The following is a 24,722-nucleotide window of genomic DNA, read 5'->3' on the forward strand; positions in this document are numbered from 1 at the left end:
GGGGCCCTCTAAAATTACCACAATACAAAAATTGGAAACCCCCAAACCCTCTCCCTGGGACTGCAACAGGAGGTGCAACACCTTCGCTGCCTTCCATGGACCTTAAGAAAATGTGAATCTAGAGGTATCAACTAAAATACAGCTGAACCTTTAATAAGCATGATGCAAGGTTTCAACAGACAAATATCAGGTGGATGCAAAGATGCTGTAACTTCAGATATCAACATCCCTTCTGTCTCTGATGCCCCCCATAATAAAAACAAGTGCCCATTTTTGGCACTATTAAGTGTGCTGGATGCACAAAGACCAGCACAGAAAGGCCAACATAGGTTCATCACCACGTGGCACCTTATAGGGGAGAAGGGAGTGCAGATTTAGACTTCAGCTTTATCACAACCACACAAAATTTTCTGCAGTTTAATTGTTTTTATCCCCATTTTAAACTCACATGAATAATAAATGCATAGTAAAATAAGATCACCTGGAAGTCTGCCATGTGTAGAATAACAAGATTCCTGCACAGGATGAGTGTAATAATTGCAAGAGTAACTATGTGATTTAGGAAGTTAAAGTCATTTCCAGGGGGTGTATGGGTGCTTATTTTCCAGCAGTAGCAGAGGGATTGGAAAGTCCATGAGGTTCAAGAGCAAAGACCTTGGTGACTGAGATGCCCACCTCCTGTGGTTCAGTGTGGAAATCAAGCTGTAGATCCATCAGTTACTCAGATATGACCTGAATATTTCCTCTCAAAGCTCTGCACAATGTGTAAAAAGGGCCACTGAAAGGAATCAAATAGGCACTTTGCCGAAAATACTTTTTTATACGGTCACACAGCACAGTTGCTTATCAGCCTTTTGCGCAGGGCAAGACAATTGTACTTCAGTAAACGCTAATTCAAAATAAATTTTCACTCATTTGAGCATATTTAAATACAAAATGCTCTTTGTTAAAAAATGAGAAGTGTTGCATTGCATCACATCACCATCACAATTAGGAAAGAATTTAAAATATTAAATATGTGAAATAGTAAGAACAAATAAAGCTTTGCATTCTTTCTGAGAAAAAGAATAGTTACTGGTAGCATTACAAATTGTATTAAAATAACTTCACTCTAGGCAGTCAGCAATAATTCATATCGCTTTTTACTTTTTCACACCCAAGAAATATGCTGCCCCAACTTTTTAGAATTTGGGTGTCAAATTCATCTTTACACAAGACAATAGAACAATAAAAAGAAAAAGAGGGCCCAGGTGGGGGCATAGGAGGAGGAGAAGAGGTATAACACCACCAGGTGAAGTGACCATTGATTAAAAAATTGTGCATGTAGAAATTTCCAGATCATTTTACTGCTGCTTTTTTCAGTCTGCTCCCCATTAATCTACCTAAGCAAGGAGAGGACTGTGATGGTGCTATTGAAATGAGGGGCAGAAGGATCACAGGTAAGACAAGCCCCGAGGTCCTTGCAGAGGGTAAGAGGGATGCTGAGGAGTGGCACTGAGCATGAGTTAAAGGACAGGGGTATCCATAGATCCCCTTCACTGGACCACCTCAGAGGCAGAGGGGAGACAGGACAGAGCAACGGGCAGCACAGCTAGAACAGAGCAGAGCCCAGCACAGGGGAGATGCAGGCACCAGGAGATTTTACAAGGAACCTTCTTAAAAGCAGGGCACGGAGTTGGAAAGCCCAGAGTAAAGGAGGGTGCATGCTTGAGGCAGGAATAAATTAGGACATGGGTGTGCTGTTTGGTTGACAGGACAAAAAAAAGGACACTTTTTTTCCCTCCACTCAGAAATAAAAGAAAATGACTAGCATGTCTTTGAATAAGTACATAATTTCGCATTAAATTCCACACACCACAAACAATTAAATCTTTTTTTCTGTCCATTTTTATGCATCTGCAAAGTGACCCAACACAGAAACACAAGCTTTCTGTACATGCAGAATGCTCAGTTCATATTTCTGCTGCAGAGAAGTTGCACCTTAGTTGTGGTTATATGGGTGGAAGAGGCCCACAGATTTTTTACAGTGTGTGTGCACACTAAGAGAGTGAAAAGATTCAGGTATAAAAATTCCACCTGACATTTGATGATGAATCCGATTTTACTTTTACAACTTCAGCTCCCACTTTTTAGTCGTAACAATGGGTCCCCCTAGTGGGTAAAACCATAACTGACGAATTTTATTCTTTTTCATTTCTCTGAAGACTGCAAGTATCACGTTTGATTACCAAGTGCTTATAGAAAAGTGAGCATGAAAAGGTATGGTTAACTTTTGTGCAACTTTTTTAAAACACAAAGCATAACCACAGTGATGTATATTCCTACTGAGCTGCTTCATTAAGCAATCAAATAACCTCCTAAACATCTAGGATTTAAAACAACAGTAATATAAATAAAACTATCTCTGAAAATTGCCCTAGTTAGAGTGTAAACAATTTGTCAGAAAAAAACTATGTGAGAAAGTCAACATATTTTTTTTTAATTTATAAAATTATTAATGAAATTCATTGTTTCACAAAGAAATGAATTATATGCCTTTAGCACTGCAACTGTTTTTCTAAATGTGGCAGCCATTATAAACGGGTATAATCAGTTCACTCACATAGCTCCAGATATCAGCACCTATTTTATTAGCTGAAGAAATCTCCATCAGGATAGTGGGAGTTATGGTTCACTCTTTAAGAAGTACTGGGGAAGTAGCCAACTTCCAGTGGGGGTTGAAGAACTGATTTGTTGCCATTTTTAATGTCTTTTTAAGAGAGGTCCAGTATGATCTACATTAACTGGTATTATTTACTAATTTTATTTTACTTGGCTTGTTTGCCTGTGACTGTTTTATTTATGTGTCTAGTAATCAAAAATACCTTTTACAAGACATTTCACTACTTTCCTTTTTGCCCTCCGTGGTAGAGCACATTATTGTAGTTTTGATGTGTATTGCATAGCTCTGCCTTTCAATAATCAGGACAGTACAGAGTGGCTGGGTTGGGTTTTTTTTACCCCATCACAACTGAAATAAAATATATCTATTTATTTTATGAGTTTTCACAACTCCTTTTTCAATAGGTAACTGTTTTCTAACATATTTCTTTCTTATCCTTTCCATTTACAGTGGGAAATGTCCCATTCCATGAGAGTCATTGTGCTGCAACCTCTGAATCAAGTAGAGGACTGGGAAGGGCTCCTTCCAATACTTGGGAAAGCCTTTGAAAAAGGAAGAGGTTACAAAAATTGGTGTAAATTACTGCAAGCTTCTGCTAACACAAATACTTTTCACACCAATAAAGAAGGTTTTATCGTCAGTCAAACTGCAAGGTGACTTCAGGAAAACAAACAAACAAACAAGCAAGACCCTTTCAGAAGTTCAATTGACAAAATTATAATTAAATTAATGCATTCATAATTACACTCTGTAATTAAAAAAAGTTTATATGTTATATAAACATGCATTTCTGCAAAACATGCAAGGCAATCTTATTTCTGAAGTGTTGTCTAGCTATCTAGCTCTAAATGGATCTCTTTTAGTAAAGTAGCCCCTTCCTGCTAAGCCTGTTCTTTATTCCTTTAAGAGAAATACTTCAAAGGAATTACTCCTTTAAATTTATTTCTTCCTTTGAAATTCCTTTAAATACTCCTTTATAAGTTAATTAGTTTTCAAAACAGTAAGGGCTAAAAAGTGGAAAATACAACCTCCACTGCCTAAACACTCATATGTCATTTCAAAAAGACCTACATATGGAAATTTCCCACTTATTATATATTCTGAGAGCTATCACTTCTGACTGTTGGTAATTGCCAATGTGTTCAGTTTGCTTAGCAACAGTTTTACAGTAGATGTACCATTTGTGCTATCATAAAAGTAAGATACTTGCAGATTCTTTAGAAGTATATGATGCTTCTACTGAATTTCTGCTAAAGCGTGTGACATCTTAGTAGGATTGCCTGGATGGATTTGTCTAGATTTTTCCCCTGGTGTACCTTAGGGAAAGTGGAAGCACTGAAAACATTGACTGGTTTTTCCATCTGCAGCATCATTTCTCTTTTTTTACTCAGGAATGAAAATATTCTCAGCAGTCCTACAGCCTTACTTCACTGGCAACCACCGAAAACAGTTCTGAAAAAGTTTTCCTAGTGCCTGCTGCTATCTTCTACAAATTACTGACCTATTGGAAAAATCAGAGAAAAGTGCAGCTCTTGCTTCAGATAACGTTCCTTGTGCAGCAAGGCAAGCTGTAGTCACAGCCATTTCCCACTTAATAATCATAGAATCATAGAATCAACTGGGTTGGAAAAGACCTTCGAGATCATCAAGTCCAACCCTTGATCCAACACCTCTGTGGTTACTAGACCATGGCACTAAGTGCCATATCCAGTCTCATCTTTAAAACCTCCAGGGACGGTGAATGCACCCCCTCCCTGAGCAGCCCACTCCAATGTCCGATTATTCTCTCTGTAAAAAATTTCTTCCTAATATTCAACCTAAACCTCCCCTGGCAGAGCTTAAGACCATGCCCTCTTGTCCTGCTGCTAGTTGACTGGGAGAAGAGACCAGTGCCCACCTGGCTATAACCTCCTTTCGGGTAGTTGTAGATACAACCCTGTTTGACCAAAACAAGTAAAGGGTTGCTCACATGAGCAACACATTGATCAAATATGAGTCCACAAAAATCTCCAACTCTGTGAGGGGTTATGAGCAACTACAAGCACCCTATGCGGCAAATGGACTTAGTGCAACTCCACTTATCACCTGTTGTTGTGTAATTCGTGATAAAAACCTCTGACAACAAAGATCTGCAATATTCCAGAACTCCATATAGCCTGTAAAACTTCCTTAGGACAGAGATTTAAAAGCTGAAGGATTTCTCCACACTTCGCTTCATGCCTTAAACCCACCACACGTACCCTCGTACAATGCCAGTCTTGAGTGAAGCATCTTCCTGAGCCACAGCCACTGTGCAAGAAGTGAAGATGTATCCATGAGCTCTGCTATGAACTTGAAGGGAGCACAGAGATGGAGAGACCAACGTGGACCCAGATGTCCTCCCCTTTGGGCTGTCATTCCTCTCACACAGGTCTGTGGCTCAGCACAGAGGCCCTGTCCTTCTGTTCCAAGCTCAGGGCCAGCTGCATCTCTTCCCAGTGCCTCTGTGCTTATCCCTCCCTTCACAAACTGCCTCTTTGGCCTCCACTGTTGCCAGCTAAGTTCTCATGGTTTTCCTTTCCTCTTTGCCAAGCTCCCAGGGCATGGTTAAGCGGGGCTCTGCTGCAAGGGGTAAAGATGGACACCTCACCAGAGCACTGCAGAGATACTTCTCAACTCAAGCAGAGCCTCCACAGGATGAGGCACACAAAACCTTAACATTTTTTGACTGTGCCATGGAAACATTTCCATGAATAAACAGAAACCAAATATGTTTCATGTGACAAACCTAGTACATAAAAAAAATGTTCTAAAGTAAGTCAGAGGAGTAATATTTGGTGCACACTGCATTCCAACATGGTATTTTTATTGGTTTGGAAATCCTCAATTTCCTGGAAGTTGCATGGGATCAAGTAGGGTGTTGATGGATTGTTTGGCACAGCTATTAACTGTTGTTTCTGTAAGGTCTTAAAGGGAGGCTCCCATGCATTTCAGTGCAGTGGATTATGACATTCCCTTGGCTGCCATTTTTAGACTTCTACCAGACATCACTGTCCTCCATAGCAAAGGTGAAGAGGTTCTTTTAATATTTACCCATCTTCGCAAATCTAGAAATAAGGCACACATTCAACAGCACAGCTTTTAAATATGTAGTGTTGACTGCTGGACCTTCACCTAAATGTGCCACCAAATTACTCTCTTCCTCTACAATATCAGACAAAGTATGAAAAGAAAAAACTGGGAATATGTATCCTATGATACACCAAGCGAACTCTGAAAAAGCACCAGGATAGGTGTGAGCTCCACAAAATACATAGAGTTAAATGTAGTGTCAATGCTGGGGGTAATCAGACAGTTGTAAGTTCAGAGCTTAGGTCTTATCAAGCTCTAGACTCAGATCTATTGCAGTTATTGTCAGGTGGTGACTATCAAGAGAAGCTGACAGGACACAACTCCAGTACACAAAATTGGAAGATCACCAGTGAGCAGCCCAAAACAAGCATGGTTTTGGAATGTAAAAAACTCCAAAACAATGAAATGCAGATAAAAAGCCAAACATTGAGACCACTATTCTGACTGTTTCTTTTCCATTTCTTCTGCATCTATTCCCACAGCCTGAACAACTCACAAGACCTCTCTCCAGGTCACTGGCCTGTGTTTATGGAGTTTTGCACTATTATTACCTGGCCCCTAACAAGTGCTGCCATATCTGCAAGAATAAAGTAAGGTTTTTCAAGTACATTGCAAAAGCTAGAAATAAGGTCCCAGTCCAGAAGACAAAAAGTACATCTTAGTGAAAGAGTTACAAAATGTAAGTGGTCACCTACCAAGAAATAATTACCAGCCATGTATAGAGATGATCTATGGTCACATCCCCACAGAAGCCACCAGCTGAGTGTTAGAAAACTTGGCACATTCAGAGTAAATGTAGGATTCTTGGGGAAAAAGCTTTTGGTGACTACTATCAGACCTTTCCACTTCTATGCCACTTTGATTGTCTGCAGAAAATAAAAGTGTCCCTGAAATCGTTTGCATAAGTAGTTAAGAGCAAAGCCAGAAGCTACTGAACTGGACAATTCTCACATTGGTCTTAGAAAATACTTGTTTAGAGCTTTTCATAGGCTCAGTCCCAAAAACTGAATCTTTTCCCTTAAACATCCACCTCCCAAACAAATCTTTTAAGATTGCAAAACACCAGTTAAAAGTTGGGCAGGTTGTTGCAGGTTTTTAACGGGTTTCTTTAAATAAGTTTTACGTGTGGTATTTTTGCTATTGGATTCTAAAGCATTCTACATGGCTTGCATGAAGTTTGCTCTTGTCACTGTCTCCACAACTAGCAAAGCTGTGAATACTGAACAGAGAGTTGCTGGCTGACATCTGGGTGATTTAAGCAAGTTTTGGATACAGTTAATCATCATGAATAGTTGTCTGCCATTTGTTATCAGGGGTAACAGTTAATAAACAGCATATCTGAGGATGCAAATGCTTGCTCATTTAATGCTACCATTCATGTAAAGAAGCAGAAGTAAAAGCTTATCAATGAAAAAAGAAAAAAAACCTTTTCTCTGAAGAATTGTCCCTTATAGTTCACCCCAGATTAAACTATAAAAATAAGACTTTCAAGTAGTAATAGTAAAGAACATTTTATTAAAATGGAAGTTTTTCAAACCTTATGTATCAAAACTAAGGCCACAGCTAATGCTAACACAAAGTCAAGAACCTCAGAAGGTTCTTATAATATGATACAATTTAGAAATCTGAGACAAGGCTATTTTACAAACAATTACTCAAACATTCTGAAATGCAGCATCAGTTACTTGTTTTAAAATATCAATTATTCTAATGATAATATTTAATGATATGAAGTACTGAACTATCAGTGCCTGTAACCCGTCTTTATTTTGGTCCTGTGACAAAAGTAAATTTCTGCATCACTCCAGCTACAGAAATGAATGCAAGTACAAAACATTGTAATGGAAGCTACCAACGACTCCTCCCTTTTCTGCTGAGCTCATTCCTTTTCTTCTAATGCTAAATATCTCCAGTCATAATAGCAATAAATTCTTCTTGATTGACTGTAAAAAAATAGAAGAAAGAAAAAAGAAAATCATTACACAAACAGCAAACAACCATAAACCATAAAAGAAAATTCACATCCGTATTATAATTTTACTTAAAGGTTTCTTTGTGAGTATTTGCTGCATCTGATCCATTACTATCAGGGTTTGGACTTTTTGCTTCTACAACAACCGGGGTTTTGCACAGTTTTTCATGTAAAATGAGGTCAGAATACAAGTTAGTTATGTGGAATATTTTAGCCAGAATCTAGTTCACATATAACAAGCTATCATTTCTAATTATGAAAGTAAAAATATTCTAAAAAGCTAAATATGATAGAAAAAAAACCCCTGAGAAACATATGTAAAAAAGACAGCTATGCAAAAATATACTATTAATTTAAGGTCTATGAAAATGTTAAAAATGGTACATAAATTTTATTTAGCAAGTGCTTCTTAAGAAACAATATTTCAGCTACAGTTATGATTAATTCAGTTTTATTCTTAAAGTCATGATTCAAACATTTATATCCAAACCTCCCCCACAGACCAAACCACACTACTTCTCTCCCACCCAAATCTGTAACACTTGCCAAACATAAAACGAATTTTAACATCGTTTACTAATTATTCCATAAATTAGCTAGAATTAAAATGGACTTTTGATGAGCCTTTCCCCATTTGAACTTTCTTCATTCGTCATTTATAATTAACAGAAATTTTATACAAATGCACTTGAAGAAATTAAGTCATAATAATAAATTAATTAGCAGCCATTAATTATTTTGCTGCACTTATACCTGAGCTATCGACCTTACTCATATGCTAAAACAGAGACACTGTAAAAGAATTAACCAATGAACATGTACACTCTGCAACTAATTACTGTAGTGGGAATGATCAGAATAAGTCAGTGGTACAGAAAAGACAAGACACATACAAAGAATTCTCCCTGACAATTACCCATCCCAGCCAATGTGCCCAAGCTATTCCTAAAGAAAGCAATGCAAAGAAAGAGCTACATCTACAGCTAGAAGAAAATTAAACAAATTCCACTATGTTAAAGAATAAATAAATTAAAAAAAAACCCTAAATATGCCTTCATGTGATGCATGTAAAAAAATATGTAACAAGCAGATTTAGTCGAGCTTAGGATTCTATACTCTGAAATACCCATCCATCACATAGCTACACCGTGTTCTAAGAGACAAAAATACTATCTTGACTGTATGACTTTAAAAAGCCTTTCCACAGCTTTATCACAGTAAGAACACAATAACAGCACAAATTCAAACATCCTCTCCAAAATATTCTCTGGTTTACAACATCCTTGCTAAACCACGCTGCAAAGTGGAAAGACAGTCTGAGGAAGAATCAAGATGTTCTGCTGCTGAAGCCAACCACCAGGTTTAACCCCCTCCTCAGGTACCAAACCACGCTAACCACCCCCCTGCCATTAAGTACACCAATCAGAAATAAAAGATATTTATGACTAAAACCACTCAAACTCCACCCAAACATAAAGAAAATAGTATAAAAGTAAGTTGGGGATAGGGGGAAAGTGGGAGAAGACCTCCACCAAAACTGCTGGGATCAGTTAACAAGCTGAGTCCACCTTCTCCCCCCCAAGAGGATGAGAAAGGATGAGAAAGATAACGTGTGTTAAATGCTGCTCTTAGGACTAGAGCTTTTGCTTGTGGTTACCCCACAGCGTATTAGTTAGATTGCTTTGTATCAGAGCTTGTGCTTGCTTAATATATGTATCAGTAGATTGCTTTAAAATATATTTTTGCAGTAGACACTATCACTGACAACCTTCGAACCTTATTAATCTGTCACAATTTGTATTAATAAAAAGTGTTATTCTGTAAACTGTTAAAGCGAGTCCTTGCAGTTGCCACCAGCGGAAAACACCTTAGCAGGACTCGCTGAGGGGTCTTGGTTCTATTGAGTTCCCCCTAACAAGGGAGGTTGAGGTACCCTCTGATCTTGTGAATCTGTTGGTGAAGGGTCTCCTTACAAAACACTGACAGACTGTCAGACACTGGGGTCTGGACATTCCCAGAGATACTGACAGGTAAAAATCTAACTCCCTCCTTTCACGTGACAACAAGCAAACCCAGTTAATCCCCTTCAGACTAAGGATCTGTTCACATGTTAAGCACAACAAAAAGCAGAAGCAAGCACAGTCTTTCATGGCATCTCATTTCCCTTAACTTCATGACAAAAAGAACAAACGAGTATCACGGCTCATATGCAGAAACACTGACCTACAATCTTGAGAGTTAAAAGGACATTTTCTCAGTGCTGGTTTTTTTCCCCTAATTCTGCGCCAAAATTCTGACACCCAAGACTGCATTGTTTTCCTATGGATGCACACAAGATGACAAAAGCTGCATGAACTCACAGCATGGAATTTCTAAAATTAGTTATGCTCCAAAACACAACGCATTCCTAAACCCAGGAATACAAAAATAAGATTGTTTTAAGTTTTTAACGCAGATAGAAATATGTCAAAAAAACTTTCTTTTACAGAAATCTATGTACAGGATACCAGTACAGCTCAGTGGTTTTGCTGAGAATATGTAACCTGAGCATCACACAAGAGACCTTATTTCACTGTGAGCAAAACAATCTCTAAAATGTAATAAAAGTGTTAAATCAAAAATGGTATTATTCCTATATTTGAAGTATCAATTAAAAATGCTATCAAATTAACAGTTTCATTTTTTTTTTGAGGGCAGGAAAGAAGGAGAATTAGACGACAGCAAGATTTTCCTACATGACCCAGATGTTTGAAGATAAATAGAATGGTGATTCACAGGCTTATTTACTTTTTCAGAATGAATCTTAAAAAGCTAAAAACAGCCTCAGTTTTCTTCAAAGAACAAAAACACACGGAACCTTAAGGATAAACAGTACCATATACAAACATTATGCTGTCAGTCTTCCCTATTCAATCTTGTTCTTGATTGCTCTAACAAGAGAATGAATGGATGATTGAGTAAGAGGAAACTTAGCTACCCACTCCTCGCTGATCAACTTGACTTAAAAAAAATGTAACACTGACAGAAAATAATTATGACTCAATAACCTTCCTGAAAGGAGCTAATGGTCCATGTTCAACTTCTAGTGCCCAAATAGCCATGTGACAAAAAATATTGATCCATGATTCTGACATCTCATTTTGGCAGCTCCAGGAGAGCAACACATGACAAAACCTGCTTGCAGATGACTTCTACTTTCATTCACCTCTATGGCTACAACTTCCAAAAAATAACACCTATGTCTAACAGCCCAAAGGGGAGGACTGTCTGTCACAAGGCTGAAAACACAATTTCTTCTTCACTGGGAGTGAGAGTTTTGAGTCCAACAGCTCAAAAATATAAATACTACTGTCCCTGGAAAAGTTGATGAACTGCTAGTGAAATCTCAGACACAAATCACCACCCTGAAAGACTAGTGTTCAAAGACTGATACAGTCTTTAGGTGCATGGTCTGAAGTGAGCGGTCCTCAAAATCCAGATATTAAGGATTCTGGTGTAAAAATAAGGATATTTTGAAGTTGATGAAAAAAACCACCAAAGTTTCAGTGTTCAAAATTATTTAATAAGCATACTATCAAACTGGATTTGTTAATTCATTATTTATCTAACTAATAATTTCTTTCTGCAGCCCACTCTGTACAGACCTTGCCAATTCCAGAGCCATTTTTCACACTATGCTTTCCAGCACTCCCATGCTCAGAAGTACATTAAAAGACCAATCCAAGCTGATCCTGCATAGAAGCCAGGGTACTTCCAGCATGATTTATTAGCTTACTGCTCCATATCCAACTAACACGCTGAAATCACAACAATGACACATTGCCACTTAAGAAATATTGAATAAGTGATCAAAAGACTGACTTTCTCTTAGCAGTTTAATCCTTTCACTGATTTATAAGGAAATAAAAATGTAATGTAGGCACATAGAATCTCCCATGTACCAGTTCAATTACTTCGACCTTCAACTATACATTCATCTCATCATTTAACAGACATTGGTTGAATAGGAGTTCATGGTGAATCAATTCAATTCTTAGACTCCAGCATGTGTTTCCAGGACTAGTAGCTGTCAAAAACAACTGTCTCCACTATTTGTAAGCTAAATTAAGTTTGAGCTGAAAGTTATCTAGAAGGAAATTAAAGAGGACATATTCACAACAAAACCACATTTCATCATCATCATGGCTGGGCTTCGCGAACGAAGATTAAGGAAGGCTCTATCCACATTTATTACAGGCACGCTGGTGGCTAATGAGGCCAATACAAGATAAACATATCCGATTGCAAAAACCACATTTAAAAACAGCAGAAAATTATAAGATTATATGGGGGTTTATTTGCTAACACATACTTTCTCCATCTCCATCCTTATCAAATTCTTCTATCATAGCCCGTAGTTCTTCATCAGACATGTTTTCACCCAATTCTCTAGCAACCCGGCGCAGGTTTCTCAGACTTATTTTACCAGAGTCATCATCGTCAAACAATTTGAATGCCTTGAGTATTTCTTCTTGTGGGTCTCTGTCCAATATCCAGTCTGTCACTGTAAGAAGGATACTTGAGTTAGACTAAAAAATTCTGAAGGGTAAATTCAGAATGATCTACGCAAGCTGAGACAATATGAAGAACATGCATTTCTGATTTCACCTGTTCTTACATTTCTACATATTTTAGTTCAACATGCATATTTGTTTCACTGTTGTCTGACCTCTCTTTCTTATCTCTCTTTTTCCAAGCTGAGTTGCTCTTTAGGGCGTAATTCTTGCAGTGGAACGCCACATGGCAATTTGGACACAGTCATGCTTTCCACAAATTTTTCAACAGGAATTAAAAGTATACACAGGTCTCCTCTGTTTCAGACTTCCAAACTTTCAGAAAAAAAACCATCAGTTCTGATAGACAAAGACGTGATTTTTTTTCATTTTATATGTTTTCATCAGGATAGAATTTTGACTTGAAGAGAATACTGAAATACTAAATAAAGAAGAACATTCATATGGAACCTCTCTTTCAAATACAAAACCACACAAACACAAAAAAAGACCCCAAAACAAAGCAAAACCCCCCAAAAAAACCCCTGAGCACAGGGGTTACATAAAGGACACTACTATGAATTGCAAGAGGTGTATTCTGAAAGGATTCTTCAGTCTTTATTATTCCTTTTTTTACAACCATTTGTCAGTTTCTGCAACAGAAAAGACAAACTTCCCACATGAAATATTTTTCTAGTAATTATTTCAGACAAACCAGCAATAACATATCTTCACATCTTTGTACCTGCTAGTCTTGTATTACAGGGCTTGCTATTTATGACTTCATCAAGCCATTAAAAACACATCAACACCACTTGCGCACAAAGAACCACTTACCATCTGCTCCTGACTGCAGATGAAACGTCTGCTCTGGCTTAGCAAACTTGAGAGGAAAAAATTTTTTCAGGCTCATATAAGCTCACTGCAGTAATGAAGTTTATATATTTGCATAAATGCTCCAGATTTTTCCTAAATTTAAATATTTTCTTTTAAAACAATGGTACTGTATGAAGTACCATATCATTTGGAAAATGTTTTTTTGGCAAAAAGACAACTGAAGAACAATAAATGCTAAGTCTCTAAACACAAAACTGTAGAAGACAAAAGGTAGTTGTATCTTTATATATTTCAGTTAAACATTAAGAGAAACTGATGGCTTAAGAATTGCTTAGCCATATTCAGCAACTCTTCACAATTAACACCTCAATAACCTATTTTCTCTAACTCCTAATCTTTCTGCTGGAAGTGATATCATGTTTAATTCTGTATCAAGGTCATATTGCACCACCACAGCACTCTAACCCAATTCAAATTTTGTGACAGGTTCAATCCCCTTCCAAGTATCCACTGTGCTTTCTACAAGAACCTTCCTAGCTTCTTGCAGCACTTAATGATTGTCCATATTGAGAGCCAGGACAGAATGAGGAAACTATGAACAGGACTGAATATCAGGAATTTAAAAAAAAAAAAATTGCATGGTAATTACAGTATCTTGATTTATGCAACATTACAGCATAATTATGTAATTTTAAGAGTAGTATTACTATTAAATCAATACATTCACTTTCTTTTTAATTTTTTTAATTAAATCAGGACTGATCACATTTATTTCCACACAGGCTTTACAAGTCAGAAAAGAACAAAAGCCAATTTTCTCTAACCTGGAATACAACTACAAAACTATTATCTGTCAATGACAACACATTTTGTCCAATACTAACCTGCTAAACCATTAAAAATCTGCCACATTTCAATCAATAACTAGTTTTGCCACATTAAGTAGATTGTTATTTGTAGCCAAAAGCAAATACTGGAGGTTTGGGTGTTCTGTTTGAGAAAATCTACAGAAATCTAATACCTTGAAGAAATAGATTATAATGAGCATAATGAACTATAATAGACACAATGAACTAGAGATATAAAGCCACATATAGAGAAATTCCACACAGCTTACTTTTTGGCAAACACAAATTGTATGCAAAAGCATAAACTGTATGCAACAAAAAGCCCTTAAAAACTTCAAAGAAACCTAAAGTCTAAAAATTCTGCAGATTGAAGTACATTAAACTGCACAATGCACAATCTCCAGAAGAAAGAAACAACTCATGAAATTCTGTTTTTATTAACAGTTGAAAATCCTTGAAGTACAATATTTAACACCTGCTTCGATTTTTCTAATATTTTTTATATATGGAGTCTGTATTTAGCTTGCAGTTTGTCTGTGTACACACTCCTTCCCACTAAATTCAATGCTAAATACCTTTTCCATAGCAGAAATGAGAATCTGACAAAGATCCCTAAACAACAGAAGAACATCTATGTTTTAAGCTAGCATTCATTCCTCCATGTAAGCTTGAAAAAGATTAGCACTGTGTATAATCTACACTGTTATACTGTGGCTATCATTCATCTCTACATATCAAATTAAGCATTCAGAAAACAAAGATTTATCTTCTGTGGCAATGGATTTGCCATATGTAGGATGGAAGAAGTCCTGTCAGAGATGGACTAGTGAAGAAAAAGAAAACAGCTCAAATGTTATAGAAACAGAAGTTTTTAAGGTGCTTTAAACAGGTTTTAAAATGGCTTTTGTTTTTTTGCAAAATCATTGCTCCTTTCTCCCGACACCCCCTGTGAAGGACTATTGCCTCCCACACAGGAGTGCCCTGGGAAGATGTCCTGAGGTGTTTCTCATTGGTCCTTTAACCCCTTCCTATTGGCTGTTGATTCTTTACCTGATTGGTTTTTTCTGTGTGCCCCTGAACTTGTAATTGGTCCCCTTTTGACCCTCCTAAAAGCCTTATAAACCCCTACCCCACAATAAACTTCCTCTTTCGTCCGTCCCTCCCTGGTGGTCTGTGTGAGCCCCTTACGGGGTCGCGGGGCCAAGTGGCCACGTGGCGGGGGCAGGGGGGAAGAGCATTCACCTTCCAGGTAATGGGCTGGCACCCAGAGCCTGAAGGTTCCCCCTCCAACTAATCCGTTGTAATCTTCCTCCACTATTGACCTAATATATTAAGAAAATAATGAAATTAACTCTCCCATTTCTATTTCTTAATAGTACTAAATAGCTGAAGAAGTACATAAAGTACTGCTTCAAAATTATAGTCACTACTATACACTAAATATCTCTAGAGGTAGACATACAATCAAACACATACCAACTTCATTAAAATCTTCAAAGGTGATCTTGCCTGTTGATTCTCGATCATAGTCTTTAAGTATTTTCAGGACATCAGCTTTTTTTACATCAAAACCCAAGGCTCTCATTGCCACCTTTTGGAATAAAAGGGAAGTGCAACCATAGGTAAGGATTAAATACAGATTTAACAGATTTTCTTTTTAATTTCAGTAATTACATTCTTACCTAAGAGATAAAGAGCATATCAGTGGTTTAGAAGCAATAATAAACAAAATAAATAACAGGAAAAGAGCTTTGGATATTAAAACCACCTAGAACTACTATTAGGAAATCAAACATTGAGTCACAGTGAAAAACTTGTATTTTCAGGGAGTTTACAGACTGGATCAAGTATTTCTTAGGAGAAGTAGATTTATTCTCCTCACTTACAAAACTATTCCAAAATCCTATCTTTTCAAAGACAAAATCGAAAATCAGTCTTCAAATTACTCTTCATTATTCACACAAATTGTGTATAAGTTTATGGAGTTACAAGTACTCTTACAAGTGACTTTACTGCTTTTTCAATGAACAACATAAGCCAACCTACTTTTTACTTTTCCATTAGGTTAGAAGTCCACATTTAGTTTCCCATTTTAACTGAGACGGCAATTTCTCAGCACACATTATCTTGACTTTCCCCAAACAGATAAAAATAGACTAAACCATAACTGGAAAACCACAATGCTTTTGGAAGCAGTCCTTCAAAAATCTATGCTATCCACTGATTTTGTAGAGAAGGAGATAGTCTTTTTCTTTATGTATTTTTGCTTTTCCACAGTATTACCTTCAGGGTGACAATACTTAGCTAGACAGCTAACAAACAACTTTCCAAGTAATCACGACAGTTGGGAATTCAAAATACACAATAACCAGGAAAAGCATATTAATAGTCCTGAAACAGTCCCCAGCACTACCCTGGTCACAGTGGCTTCCAGCAAAGACAAAAACTTGAACTCTGAAATAAAGAGAAGGGAATTGCCATATCTAAAACACTCCTGTAACAGCAAATTAAGTAAAAATAAGACTTTTTTTCCTTTTTCAAATTATTGAGTAGAGCCAGAATGTGGAGCCAGTAAGTTGGATTAGGCATTCCTTCCAAAAAGAATCTCACCCAATACATGACAGAAACACTGGTGTCTCCAAAGCCACTTTCTGTTCTTGATGCCATATGATTAGAATAAAAATTCATAAAGAATTTAAAGTGACCTTAATGAACTTTATCTACTACTTCTATAGACTTCCAGCCAGAAGGACTCAGACTGCCATCCTAACCTCCATTTACCAACAGCTAACAACAGAAGCATCCTTCACTGGGAAAGGCATCTACTGAGCCTCGCACACACAGAACAAAGAGCACACCTTATTCCTACAGCCAATAGGTTTCCTGCTGAAAAATACAAGTGGGTAAGCTCTGGCTTGTAGTCAACAGTTTTACAAATTTGATTTGCATTTTTTACCTAAGCATCTGAAACCTGTGGATTCTCACAACACCAAGCTTTAGGTTACACAGCTCTTTTTCAAGAGCTTTTGTGTCCTGGTCATTTGTCCAAGCTAATTCCTGGTGAGCAGTTAGACCAGGGTTATTCAGAATGCTACAGCAATGCCATTAGTGCATATAGTATGGGAAGACAAGCTTGTTTTTACACGAATGCAGTATTTCCAGGCTCTTTCTTTTTTTTTTTTTTTTAACTCAATTCTTTAACCCAGAAAGACATCTTGAAGGAGGTTTTTAAAGATACAGCCAACATCCTCAAAACTCACTAAGGAACAGGTATATTATTTGTCATAAAATGGTTTGAATGAAAAAAAGCTTTTACCTTTAATTCATGATAATTTATTGCTCTATCTTTGTCTGTATCAAACAACTCAAAGGCATCTTTAATTTCTTGCTTCTGTTCCTCAGTCAGTTCTCTTCTTTTCTTCTTTTTTGTTTTGTCTACTGAAAGCTCATTCCTATATATGGAGAAAGAAATTTAGATTTGTATTGGGAAGATGCCACTGTAGATAACATTTTCCACCAATAAGAAACTCACCATAATTGCACAGATCACTACCTTAGCTATTAAATCTTTTCCCAGCTTCTATTCCCAGTTTAAAGCAACACTTAAAACAGATAATTCCTTTGTGAAATATGAATGACACTTCCAAAATAAAATCAGCACAGGCATTTTTGTTAATAAGTAACAAGAACAACAAAAAAAAAAGAGGGCAGAAAAACTACCAGTTAAAAAGGGTTCTTGAGGTTACAAACTAGATTAGGAGTTGAAATGATACAACTCCCCAAAACACTTTGTTTCTACACTGTAGCTTAAAAAAAATAAATTTGTGACAGACCAGTGGAGGCTGAACTAGGCCAGGCAGTCTGGCTACTAAAGCCGGAATAAGGTGCCACAAATCGGCTTTGTTGCTTGTAACAGTTCTTAGATAAATGGTATTTACAGGGTTCTTTTTTAAAATCCTTTAGATCATACATATACACACTGTTCTAAAGACTTTTTGCTCTGTTTTGGTACAAAAGAGACAAGCCCTCCAAACCAGCAAATCTTGCTCAAAGACAGCCTTGTTTTCTTTGGTAGTCTAGGAAAGAAATTAGATTTCCAGAGGAGCACAGTAAAAGGACATGAGACAATAACCATAAAATGCAAGAGGAGAAACTGCAGCTGGATCTATGGGGAAACATTTTCTCAGTCCATGTGTTTATATGCTGGAACAGTTGCACTACCAGACCAAGGAGTCTCCATTATTAGAAAATTTTGAAACCTTACTGGAAAAGGTGCTCAGCATCCTCATTCAGGGGGAGCTGCTCTGATCAGAAAGCTGAACTAGATGACTTCCCATCAGTCCTTCCTAACCTAAATTATTGCATAATTTATGTTATACTCTCAGGAAAATGCTTTTTATGCTCATTTGTTTATTTGCACCAAGGGCCAGATGTGTGCTTTGTCACCTAGTGTAAAATACACAAAAATTACTGATCAGTGAACAGAAAACTTTTCAAGATTTACTTTCCAAATCTCCTCTAATGAGATGATTTATCTTCGTCTTTGTAAAGGATTTGCTAATTTTAATCAAAACCTAAGATTAAACATATGGCTGAGATTTAGCTTCCAACAACCACTGAAGTGTAAAAATTCCAAGAACAAACAAGAAAAGCGCAGGCTGCACGAGCTGGACTTGCCTTGGACCACAATATCCTCAGGCAGCAAGAAGCCCTTAACAGACCAATGGAGACAGTGTGATTTCACACAGGCTTTGAATTACTGTAGCTCTTGGAAGGACTAAAATAACTCTGAGCTGGCTACATAATTAGAACTGGGAGAGTAGCTCAGATCTAGAGAGCTCAGATTTTGTGAGCTACAATGATGAAATCCATTTATAAATCTGAAAGCAGATTAACACTGAACTCGTCTGGAAGAGCAGCTGGGTGCTTAAGTATTCATTTGGTGCTTAGCATAAAATAAATTTATCAAATGACAAAGCAGTACCTAAACACAAACAGCTCAGTGCCACTTCCACAACCACTTTTACCACATAAAGCCTGAAGTCCTTAGACTTGAAAATTAGGGACCACGGTTGGCATGTAAGCATATTAATTATGCTTGGAGACAAGCATTTGCCAGGTGTTGGGAGTCATAAGCCAGGCCCTTTATACAACAGCTCCTGAAGCAGAATTTACAAACGAAACACACCGAGCAGTCCAGTCTTACCCCTATTCCCAGGCCTTTTGAAGGCGCATTAAGCAATTCAGAGCGAACCTCCGAGCGCCAGGCCCTGCCCTCCCCCGGCACACAGATGGGCCTGACCCCACCGAGGGGACCTGAGTGACCGGCCGGGGGCCGCGGGTGACCCACTCGGGCCCCGCCGCTGCCGCCGCGCCCGCCCTCCGCCAGCACCTCCCGAGTGGGCCCCGAGGGGGGGTGCGGCCATCAGAAACCCCCGCCCGCGCTTCCTCCGGGCCAGGGGAAAGCGCCTGGCTCATACTGACCTCAGGGCCAGGCTCATACCGACCTCAGGGCCAGGCTCATACCGACCTCAGGGCCAGGCTCATACCGACCTCAGGGCCAGGCTCATACCGACCTCAGGGCCAGGCTCATCCTGTCGGGCCGGGCCGCAGCAGATGCACCACCAGCCCCGTCGCCTTCTGCCCTGGAGACGCGACACACCGGCCAGGCCACGCCCCCTGCTAACCGACCGCTGTCTGATTGGGCGCAGGCTGGTATATTCCCGCCTCCAGGCGCACTGTTATTGGTTGAAGTGCTGCCACTCAAGGCGGAGGGAGGGGAGTCCCTGCGGGGTAGGATTGGTGCGCGCGGCGCCGTTAAACAGCGCGGGGGCGGCGGGCGGGCGAGCGGGCGGCAGCGCCGCTGCTGCGAAATGTGGAGTATGCAAACATGTTCTTAAGATTAAGGATGTTGGTGTTTGATCTTGACTTTCGAGCTTAGTCGACAAGAAACGGGATTTAATCAGCGAAACAGATAGGAACTAACAAGCCAGCTCTTAAGTGATATCCAGGTGTTAGAGAGACAAATTTCTTGTACGTGGAATTTTCCTAAGGTTTAGGGCTCGACGTGTTTCAATGATCTCAGACAAAGAATGCTGAATTTACGGGCCTTAAGGGCATTTGACAGAACCCCCAAGATAAAGAAGCAATTAATAAAGCCAGCTCAGCAACTGTGCTGGATTAGCTCCGACTGGGTAAAAAGTAATTCTGCCAGGGGCAGATCTGTGACCCCCGACCCAAGAAACCCACCCGACCCAAGAAACCCACCCGACCCAAGAGAAGAGACAGAATGCCAGTAATTAGCATGAGAAGAGAAAGAATCATTAACCAATAGGTGATAGATACAAATTAATAAGAGAACTGTGTAAGTTGTAGCCAATGAACATTAAAGCCTTTGCTAAAAAGTGTAAAAGTTTTGACAGTTGGGGTGCTTGATCTGTGGAACTTCACCGAGGACCTGGGCTTGCGCCGCTCTGAAATAAATATCAATGTCTCTCTCGAGTGTGTAATTATTGGCTTGTTGCACACCAGGTAACATGTCCGATTTTTGCCAACATCTTTAATGGCCCTGCTGTCACATGGATGTGCCGTGGCTGTGTCTGGAGAGGTCCCCAGGCCCTGTCCACTCCCTCCCTCCCTCCCAAGCTGTGGAGGAGCACACTTAACATTTGACACTTTGAGAAGCATTTCTGGTACTGTACAGACTTTACCTCACTACAAATTTCGTGGAAAACAATCCATACTATGTGAAGACTGAAGATTTTAACGTATAGCTCTGGTTAACATTGACACAAATGTTTTCAAGCTTTGCAAAACAGTCAGTGAGTCAACATTATATATCTGTGGGTGGGGGAAATGCACATATCACTGGTGAGAAAACTCAGATTTATGAAAAGTGCTGCCTCAGTGCTCTGGTCTGTGACATGACAACTGTGCCTTGTGCGTTGTTTCACAAACAGGGCTGTTTTAAAAACAGCTGTGACAGCACAATCTGGTGTTAATAGCTGGACCATAATGACATTGAGATCCTTGCTAATACTGTGTTAAGCAGTCTGGCTAGATTCACTGGAAATACTCAGGCAATGAAAATTTTTTTCAGGCATTTCAGTCCTGCTCCTTTCAGGACTGACAGCATATCTTGATGGTGTTTCACGCTTTCAGACACCTAGTTTTCCGGTAAATAACCCAGTAGTAGGTTGACCCCAAGTGCACACTCTTGGATAGGAAGAGCTTGGCTCACTCAAGACACATTTTTCCTGAACAAAGTCAAACAGAGATGAGGCTTGTTTGGCTCTCTGTTCATATTATCTCCGGTCCACAGATCAAATAGGCAGAGGCAAGAGGTTTGTAACAGACCTCTGTTTATAGATGGTAGCTTTATAACTAAAAACATAAATCACTGGCGGGTTTGACCCTCAGCCTGTGCTGTGGTGCAAATATAATTGCAAATTACTTTTTTTTTGGTTCATACGACATATTTACATGCCCAGAGAGAAAAGGAAGAATTAACCAAGTGGTGAGCACACTTATCTGGACTGTGGGAGAATAGTACAAGGAACCTGGCTGCACCAACAGCCCCAAATTGCCCTGTTTCACCCCCACTCCCACCTCCACTGCATGTTGATCCTGGAGCTCAGCATAGAGGCCCTTGGTCCTTGCCTGAGCTGCACTGGAGTTATTCTTGCCTTCGTGCTGTGTGCTGCTGTTGCTGACATATTGACCAGACTCTGTGGCCTGGACATGAACTTGAGTCACCACCTTGCCATTGTCTGGCAGTCACTGGGATGCTGACAGGTCAGGTTACTGTCACCATCCCTGCACTCTGCAGGGAGGTAACAATCCCTGCCTGTGTTGTGATTGCCCTTGGCTTTCAGCTTGTCCTCTCTCATGAAGCATCCATGTCCTGGCTGTTCTGTGTCAAGTAGAGTGAAATGCCTGATACTGATTCTCTGAGCATGCTTCTGGGAACTTGAGATCCATGTTCAGGTCTCTACTTCTAGACTTACAAGATAAGCTAAGAAATTGCTCCAGAAATCAAACTGCCACTGTTTGTAAATTCATTAAAGCTGGCAGCAATGCTCCTACTGCATGTGAAATGGAGATGCAAGGAATTCAAAACAGAAAAGACAGGCTCAAACAATAATAGCTAAGAATAAGTATGGGGGTTTGGTTGCGGCAGCAGTGACTTGCAAACCCTTACATTTTCAAAGTTGACTACACTCTTCCTAAAATCACTTCTTATGAGTAAAGTTGGTAAATTAGAATATCTCTAGTATCCCCATACCTGTGTATTGCCATCTTAATAAAGAAAATAATTAATTATGAGGTATACTTTAAAACTTTGTTATTGGCTTTTAATTAATCTTCAAACTCATCTGTTGCTATATGAAAGTAATTTGCGGGGCTGTCTGCCAGCCCTGTATTCAATTTGAGTGAATGTATTTCCTTTCTGAGTCCTAATTTTGTTAGTATTTGAAACCATCCTACCATTCCCTCGTCCCAAACTGAATTTGAGTGGGCAGATTACAAACCTCATTTAACTGTTCATAATCAGATCATATATCAGAACCTTAATTATGCCTGTCTCATATTGGCCTTTTTAGCCACCAGCACGCTTGTGACAAACGTGGGTACAGACCTTTCCTGAATCTTCGTTAACGAAGCCCAGCCACGAAGTGAAGTGAATTAAATGAATCCAAAATTTTTTAAAGGAGTAGCTGGGCATACAGGTTTCATGCAAGTTCAAGTGAGTTTTTGTTCATTTCAGTCTTACAGTAAATCATGTGGCATGAAAATTAGTGTGAAAACATAAAGCTGTGTTAAAAACATACCATGTGTCCTTCCCAGTTCAATGATTGTAAATGTATTTCTGTGGGCATCTGGATCAAACTTGTAGGAAATAACTGGCTCTCTAGCTCTGGTACAATCGTAGAAGTGTTGGCTAAGGTCCTGAGCCCTTCTTCCTGTGTCAACGTTCTTTTATTTGTTTTTCCAATTTTAATTGCTTCTGAGTGCCTCATCACCATCCCAAGACACAGTTGGGCATATGTGGGAACATGCACAGACAGTTACTAAATTAATTTTTTAACAAATTAATTTTTAAACAGGTGAAATTAGCCCACCCAATAAAAGCTGAACAGTCGGGAATAGCCATGTGCTCAAGACGGTTTTGGGTAGCACAGCAAAAACAAGGGGCAGGTTTATAACACCGTTGGTTTCTAGTTTAATCCCTAATCCTGCCTGTTCTATTTTCCTGGTCAGTGTAGCCGCTGCCCTGTCCTTGGGCGGCGCTGCCACCAGGTGGCGCCGGGACACCGGCGCTGTGCGGGCAGGAGCGAGGGGCAGGAAGGGACATCGCTGCGGACATTGGAGAAGTACTGATTGACTTCGAGGTACGATTACACCACGCACAGCAACGCAGGGTTAATGTATAAGATAGTGGTAGTGTGATTTAACGTCACACCAGAGTGCCCGGACTAATGATGCCCCTCAGAGCACTGGATTGCTTTCCGAGTACCCTGGAAAACCCTGTGCCGCACAGGGAGTGCAGTTCGAATGCAGCCCAACCAGCAAATCCCCTGTACTTCAAATTTAGCCTCAAATAAATTTAAAATAAAACCTAATGAGTGCTTTTTCATTGTCTCTCGATCATTTCTCTGCTTCCTAAGTCAATTTGAATGTGAAGGGACTGAAGAAGTAGTAGTTTTGGAGAGTAGTTGGTCCATGTTTAGACCGAAGTGGTACCGCTTACTGATTTAGGTAACACACACATTAATTGTAAATAAGAACTTGAAACAGTGTTGGTTGCCTCCACCTTTATCTCCCTCTCTCCTTCATAACAGAGATGACTTTTTTTTTCTTTGGCTACAGATGTCTTCTCTTACAAGGCAAGGTGTTGTGCTAGACTTTAATAGAACTTGTTCTAAAGCTCATCCTGAGCTCTGCTTTATAGCATCCTACAGTCTAAGATTTAACAGTTAGGATGCTTTTTTCCCTGCTGAGAATCTTCTTTTTTTGCAGAAACATCCCATGTTTCTGTCATAGTGTCATAAAAGCAAATTTTACTGAAAGCAAATGTTTACTGATGTAAAATAAAATGAGATGCTGTAGAACTGAAGTAATTAAAGTGACTGTTTCATTTCCATGTGTATTAGGAACATTATAAAGGCTCCTTACTCATCTGAGATAGCTACCTCACAACATAGCATCTGTCGATTATTAGCTGAGGGTGCTGGTCAACAGTAGCTGAACATGACCCAGCGTGTGCCACAGTGGCCAAGGGCATCCTGACTTGGATCAGCAACAGTGTGGGGGTTTGACCAGGGAAATGGCCATCCCCTTGCACTTGGCACTGACTCACTACACTTCAAGCTCAACAGAAGCCATGTGACCATTTGTGTTCCAAATACAGTATACAGCTGTCATTAGCTACTGCCTTGTGTGGAAATAATAATCTGTGTCACCACAAACTGAAACTGACCCCCAAATATACATGTTCATCATGTCTAAGTTTTCTGTGTGTGAATTGTACTGAAAACCTAATTCTGATTTGTGCTCACAGGTGGTGGTTTTTTTCAAGAAATACTCATGGTTTTTATATAAGCTTTGCAGCATAAGTTTACAATAAGTAAACATTTCTAATGCAGTCTCTTGCTCAGAAGCATAAACATTTCTGCTAGCAACTTGTAAATACACTCCAACCAGAATGTGTAAGTGCTTCTCTTGAAAAATACCTAGAAATTATTACTTAACTGCATAGG

At 39.1% G+C, this 24,722-nt stretch overlaps 1 protein-coding gene across 4 annotated transcripts; it reads right to left on the reverse strand.

Annotated features, from left to right (window-relative positions):
• Positions 1-7,265: 7,265 nt before the first annotated feature.
• On the reverse strand, positions 7,266-19,758 carry CETN3 (centrin 3). 4 transcript variants are annotated; one of them, XM_032675802.1, is made up of 5 exons: positions 19,539-19,758; positions 17,279-17,414; positions 15,439-15,553; positions 12,097-12,288; positions 7,266-7,716 (listed from the first exon to the last, which is right to left on the reverse strand). In XM_032675802.1, exons 1-5 carry the CDS (start codon positions 19,553-19,555, stop codon positions 7,673-7,675), a joined length of 504 nt encoding a protein of 167 aa, XP_032531693.1. In that variant the 5' UTR covers positions 19,556-19,758; the 3' UTR covers positions 7,266-7,672. The 4 variants fall into 4 exon arrangements, with proteins under 4 accessions (XP_032531693.1, XP_032531696.1, XP_032531695.1 ...); XM_032675805.1 differs by having other exon boundaries at positions 19,516-19,677; XM_032675804.1 differs by lacking the exon at positions 19,539-19,758 and adding an exon at positions 19,493-19,524.
• Positions 19,759-24,722: the final 4,964 nt, after the last annotated feature.

This window comes from Chiroxiphia lanceolata, chromosome Z (assembly GCF_009829145.1).
Source record: "Chiroxiphia lanceolata isolate bChiLan1 chromosome Z, bChiLan1.pri, whole genome shotgun sequence".
In the NCBI taxonomy this organism is placed as follows: Eukaryota; Metazoa; Chordata; class Aves; order Passeriformes; family Pipridae; genus Chiroxiphia; species Chiroxiphia lanceolata.